The sequence below is a fragment of the Blennius ocellaris genome (assembly GCF_963422515.1).
Source record: "Blennius ocellaris genome assembly, chromosome: 3".
Lineage (NCBI taxonomy): Eukaryota > Metazoa > Chordata > Actinopteri > Blenniiformes > Blenniidae > Blennius > Blennius ocellaris.
Window position 1 is genome coordinate 12,817,847 of NC_137652.1, and position 6,000 is coordinate 12,823,846.

The 6,000-nt window shown below is 43.1% G+C and overlaps 1 protein-coding gene across 1 annotated transcript in view; it reads left to right on the plus strand.

Moving 5' to 3' along the window:
* pax5 (paired box 5) overlaps nucleotides 1-6,000 on the plus strand; it is a gene marked incomplete at both ends in the record, with an annotated part of 51,356 nt that overhangs the window by 43,322 nt on the left and 2,034 nt on the right. Inside the window, 3 exons of the mRNA XM_080521142.1 lie at nucleotides 2,083-2,184; nucleotides 4,761-4,847; nucleotides 5,553-5,639. Of these exons, the coding sequence (XP_080377268.1) occupies nucleotides 2,083-2,184; nucleotides 4,761-4,847; nucleotides 5,553-5,639 (276 nt within the window). The remainder of the gene's footprint in view (nucleotides 1-2,082; nucleotides 2,185-4,760; nucleotides 4,848-5,552; nucleotides 5,640-6,000) is intronic.

Consider the following 6,000-nt stretch of genomic DNA (forward strand, 5'->3'; position numbering starts at 1 on the left):
AAAATGTACCCTAATCAAATTATGTAAAGGAATAATTAAATTAGATCAGTGAAAATTAGTCACTTAATTTGAATGGCCAATCTGAAACTAGGGTTCAGCAGTAACTAGTTTTGCTGCCATGACATTTTGAACTAATGAAGACCCAGATGTTTTATAAGTTCTGGGTAACCTGCAATAATTCATACAGGGAAATTTACTGGATTTAGCATCCAGCTCACAAGGGATATACGATGATGAAGGCATTTCACTTAAAAAATGAGATTTTAATTCACATTCAGTTATCACTGAAGATTTCTATTGCATAGAATATATGATCGAATTAAATTTAAAGAAAAATTAATATTAAAATATTATGCATATTTAAAAAAATACAAGCAGATCACAATAAAGAATGCAAGTACTTACAACATAAAAAGGGAAACTGTACATATATAGTGTACTTAACAGTGACTGATTGTGTTGGACCAGCTGTTTAATGAGTTAAGGAAACACTTTGCTGCATTAACATCTTTAGGTTTTGGAAAGGTTGTTGGAACAAAAGACATTGTAAGTGCAACTATTTGATAAAATTTTAGTACAAGGTAAAGTACCCATCTCAAAATTTACTCAAGTAAAAGTAAAAAGTACTCAGAGTAAAAGTTACTCATTTATTTTTAACAGTGGGAGAATGGTCTCTCCTGAGCAGCACAAAAAAGATAATGGGATATACATCTTGGAAGTAGTTGTCCTTCAGGAAAGGAACAACTTTACAAATTAAATGATGATCACCATGTTTTTTAACACAAAACTATGGCATTCTTTGATATGAAACTGTGCTCTTCCTGTCAAATAATACTGTAGCAATCACCGGGCAAGGACTGAACTGTTGTGTTGCAATGCACCATGGAAGTTTGGGTTGTTAGGACTCTAAATGCTGTTATTGTGAGTTATATTAGTCTTGTAGTGTTTTTAGGATTGTGTTTTTGTGGTTTAGTTAGTCAAATTCAGGGGCGGTAAACTTTATTGTTTATTGACCAAGAGCCACAAAAAGGACGGTGATACAACAAAGAGCCACATGATACACATGTGGCCCTTCAAACAAACTCCCTCTCACATCAAGATGATGAAAATCCATATATGTATTGCACATACAACAGGCCGGGGTGGTCAGTCCTGGTCTTCGAGTGCTGCAGTCCTGTACGTTTTCAATAGTAGAGTAATAATACTCTCTCAGATTACATGCAGGGGTGTCCAAACTCGGTCCTGGAGTGCTGGTGTCCTGCATGTTTTAGCTCTCTCCTTGCTTCAGCATACCTGAATTTAATGATGATGTCATCACCAAGGTTGTGAAAAAGCCCAATAACGAGCCCTTTATTGAAACCAGGTGTGCTGCAACTGGGAGCGAGCTAAACCCTGCAGGATGCTGGCCCTCCAGGTCCGAGCTTGGACTCACCTGCAGGCACAGAACCTAGTTAAATCAAGTCCAAACATGAAAAGATAACTTTAATACACAACTGTGTCACATTAATAGAGTATGAAATCTTTGTGTCTTACTGATTCAATAATAAAATTATTCAATAAAAAAATAATCAAGAATGGAACTGTTTCAATGGCAAAATGTATGTCTGGTAGTCCTATTCACAGACACACACATGCATAGAGAGAGTGAGAGAGAGAGAGAGAGAGAGAGAGAGAGAGAGAGAGAAAGAGACAGAGAGAGAGATCACTTTCCCACTCTGTGAGAAATGTCCTCAGTTCAGCTTCATACTTTCACATCACCACACTTTTCTTCTCTGATATTTTTCTCATATCTTCTTACCTGACCATGCAGCACCCGTCTCTCTCGCTCGCTCCACTTCCGCCTGTTACATACTCACCTCTTTCTCTGAAACTGGCAAATAAGTATATCCAGAGCGCGCCTGTCTTAAACCATAAATTAATTAATACAATTTTACTCAGTAACAGACACGTTTGCAATTGTTGCACAGTACTCTACTTAATAAACATCATCTACTGATAATGATGGTTGTATGTTAAAGATAATGTTGGTCGATTGTATGCAGTAATCTGACAACTGTGTCACTGTCGTTTGTGGGATTACAGGTCGAGATTTATCCAGCACCACTTTGCCAGGATACCCTCCTCATGTCCCTCCTACTGGACAGGGCAGCTACTCCACCCCCTCCCTCACTGGCATGGTACCAGGTGAGTACACGCACACACACACACACACACACACACACACACACGCACACACACACACACACACACACACACACACACACACACACACACACACACACACACACACACACACACACACACACACACACTCAAAATCATCTTGCACTCCATTTAAAACAAGGGTTTTGCCTAAAGTTATATTTCAAGTACTTTATGTGGTAGTGGGCAACGCCTTGTCCTCAAAAAGCCTCCGTAGTAGTGACACATACAACTTGTCCTGAAACCTTAGTAAAATGTTTTAGTTCTTGCATAAAAACAGAAATAAAAATATTATTTTTCAGTCTGTCATCTTGCCAGGACATCCAAAACGGTGCTTACACATCTGTGTGTGTGTGTGTTTTGGTGGGGGTGGGGGGTACTTAGCTTTGCCACTTCCTCTTTCTTGTCTGTCTACACACTATGGCTGACAGTGTTCCCAGGGGGTAGCTCGCGCGTGTGTGTTTGTGTGTGTGTGTGTGTTTGTGTGCATACACTAAGTCTGCGTTTGTGCATCTCTCTGTGTGTCATTAGAAACCAGCCACAGTAGCACAGCTGTCCCTCCTCAACATTAGTAATTTGTTTTTAATGAGAATCACCAGTGACCCACGACTAATTCATTCATTCCCTTCCACTCCGCCTTCAACGACGCTTTTGTGTTTCAATCCTGGACCACTATTCTTGCTCGCTCTCCCGCTCTCTGGTTGCTCTGGCTCAGACTTGCAGCGGCGGTCATGGTCAGTGTGAAGAACGCTGCAGAGGGAAAAAAAAACAAGTGTCACTGAAACAAAGTCGAAATAACAATATTGTTTACAAGTTGTTGTCTCTGTGTATTCCCAATCATTCAGTCTGTGACACACACACTCTCTCAGCGGGCTTGTAGGAATAGCACGTCTAAAGATGGGTAACCCCGTCGCCCTGTCCCCCTGTGCTCGCCCCTGTCCTCAGGTTTGACAGCATATTTGTGTTTCGGCTGGTGTGTGGTGGCATGCGGTTGTTTGTGAGTTTGTGTGTGTGTGTGTGTGTGTTTGTTATTGACAGTGTGTGTGCGACCTTGACACAGAGCTACACAAGGGAGACCCCTGAGCCTTCTTTCCCCTCCTCTATCCCCTCCGCCCCGCGTCTCCTAAACAACCTGACACATTGCCGTCACCGCGGTGATGACAAGAGAGAGGATGTTCGCACCCAGGGATGCCATGGAGACCACATCCCGACCCCACCTGACAGACGGAGCTAAACATACACACACATATAGACACACACACACACACACACACACACACACACACACACACACACACACACACACACACACACACACACAAAACTTGGTACATAAAAACACGACCGGCGTAGACATTTAAATGTTTCTCAGTGACTTCAGTGAAATCCATGAGCCGACTGCAGCAAGCGGGGGAAGATAATCTGCAAACTTTGTGTCTCCAGCTTCGCTGTGTTTTATCTCAGCCCTTCTCAGGCAAATTATCCTCCTTTTTGTTCACTCTGTCTAATATCATACCTTCATTAAGCCAGCAACTCTCTTCCACTGTTCTCCCTCTCCCTCTCTGTCTCTCTGTCTTTCTCTCTGCAGCAGGGGGGCTGACACTCAGAGGGGGTGTAGGAGAGCAGTGAGGCAGAACCGACAGAACGAGAAGGAGAGAGGAGGAACGGGTGGGGGGAGGATGGGGGGGGGGGCATGAGGGAGGGGGCATCGGGGTCTGTGACTGTCAGCTATGGGAGAGGGATCCCCTGGGAGGAGTGAAGGTTCAGGAGAAAAGAAAGAAAGAGCAAAAGAGTGAAAAAAGAGAGCAAGTCAGCGGAGAGATGAGAGGAGAGAAAAAAAGAGGAGAAGAAATGGAGGAGAATGTTGTTTTGATGTGAAGGGTGACAGGAGGGCTGTAGTCAGGCGGGCCAGAGGACGAGGGAGAAAAATAAAGAGAAAGGGGTGAGGGGAAGACAAGAGGAAGAGTAGACCCCAGACAGTAAGTAGTAAATGAGGGAGAAAAGCTAAGCTATCATCCACTGTATGACCACTACAGTCTCTCTCCAGTCCAGTCACTAGCAACCAGTCTGTAAACCGCTGGCAGGGAAACAAGCTGCTCTAAACTGCACTCTGAGCCAAAACGCTGCATACATACAATATGATTCTGTCGCAATTTAGCATTCATAAGTCATTTCTGGAGTATACTGGTTATATGTTATATATATTTGATAAATAAGACACTGAATTCTAATTAGCTACTAATACACACAGAGTAAAACATGAATTAATCAATACAGATGAAACGTGAACGGCTTTTGTTATTTCCTATTTTAATGTAAGGACAATGAACAATATACAAGAGAAATGTGTTCCAGATAACTTTTATCTGCCAATATTCATCCATTTCTATATCCGTCTGTCTCCCTCAGTGCAGAATATGGAGGCTGCAGGTGAAACATGAAAAGCTTTATCCCTTCATCCCGAAAGCAACACAAACCAACAGCACGAGCTTTGCTAGTTTTCATTCCACATTTGTCTTAACCATGTTTGTTCTTGCTTGTTCTGTGTTCTCTTTCAGGGGGAGATTTCTCCGGGAGTCCGTATTCCCATCCGCAGTATTCCACATACAATGAGTCATGGAGATTTCCGAACCCCAGCCTATTAGGTTGGTATATCCCATATCGCTGTAGCCAGTTCCGCTTACCAGGACCAGATCAATAATTGTATCAGTGAATTTCATTTCATTCTACCTCACATCCCACTGCTGGCTTCTAATACTGTCTTGTATCTTTCATGCTCCACTGTTCACTTTTTCCATTACATTACATTTCATTCCGTATTGTACTATGGACTGCAGCACATCATAGACATACTAATGCTTCTGTACAGGTTTTCTTTTTTTTTTTTCTTTTTTTTTTTTAGGACCAGCAATTTGGAGTGTGAATGGATTTTGGGAAAAGGGAGGACAGAGTGAGGAAGGGACAGATTAGGAGTCACTACTTTGTGATTTGTAGGATGTTTCCACTGTGTGTGTGTGTGTGTGTGTGTGTGTGTGTGTGTGTGTGTGTGTGTGTGTGTGTGTGTGTGTGTGTGTGTGTGTGTGCGTGCGTGCGTGCGTGCATGTGTGTGTGTCAACAGCAATATAAACTTGCCTTCTCAATGCCTTGAGACAAAAACTTCAGTGTTTTAGAAGAAAAATGTGATTGAATGATGAAAAGTCATAATAGAAGTTACTGCCTTTTCTGGGCTCAAAGGTGATCTGGTCATCTTGAGCAAGATCAGACTGTGATGACCCCCCCTCTTCTTATCTCTCTTTTCCCCTCCATTCCCTCGACCCCCCCCCCCCCCCCCCCCCCCCCCCCCCCCCCAGTGTTTCAGCAGGATTATGGGTCTCTCCTGGGGACGGAAATCGGCTGCTCCTCCAGTCTCTTCACCAGCCAGGCAGGACAGATGCAAGGTAGGTGGAGAGAGATCAAAGTGTGAGCACACAGATAGATGCAATGATGTGACATGGCCACATTTGAAAATCTGGACAGAAATGGAGACCATGAGGACCTATAATATTATAATGGATCGGTGGCTGCATATCATGAGGACAAATGCACTTCCAGAGACAATGAAAGGTTTAGGATTGATGGAAGAGGAAGAGGTTGTTATTTAGTGGACCGGCGAGGACAGGTGTGGGGGGGGGGGGGGGGGGGCGGGGAGTTGAAAGATAAGAAAGAAAAGAGAGTTGTTTAAAAAAAAAAAAAGAGGCAAAGGGGGAAAGAAAAGTCGTCTGAAATCTTGAGTGAGACTAAATAGTTTGTCAGCTCGGC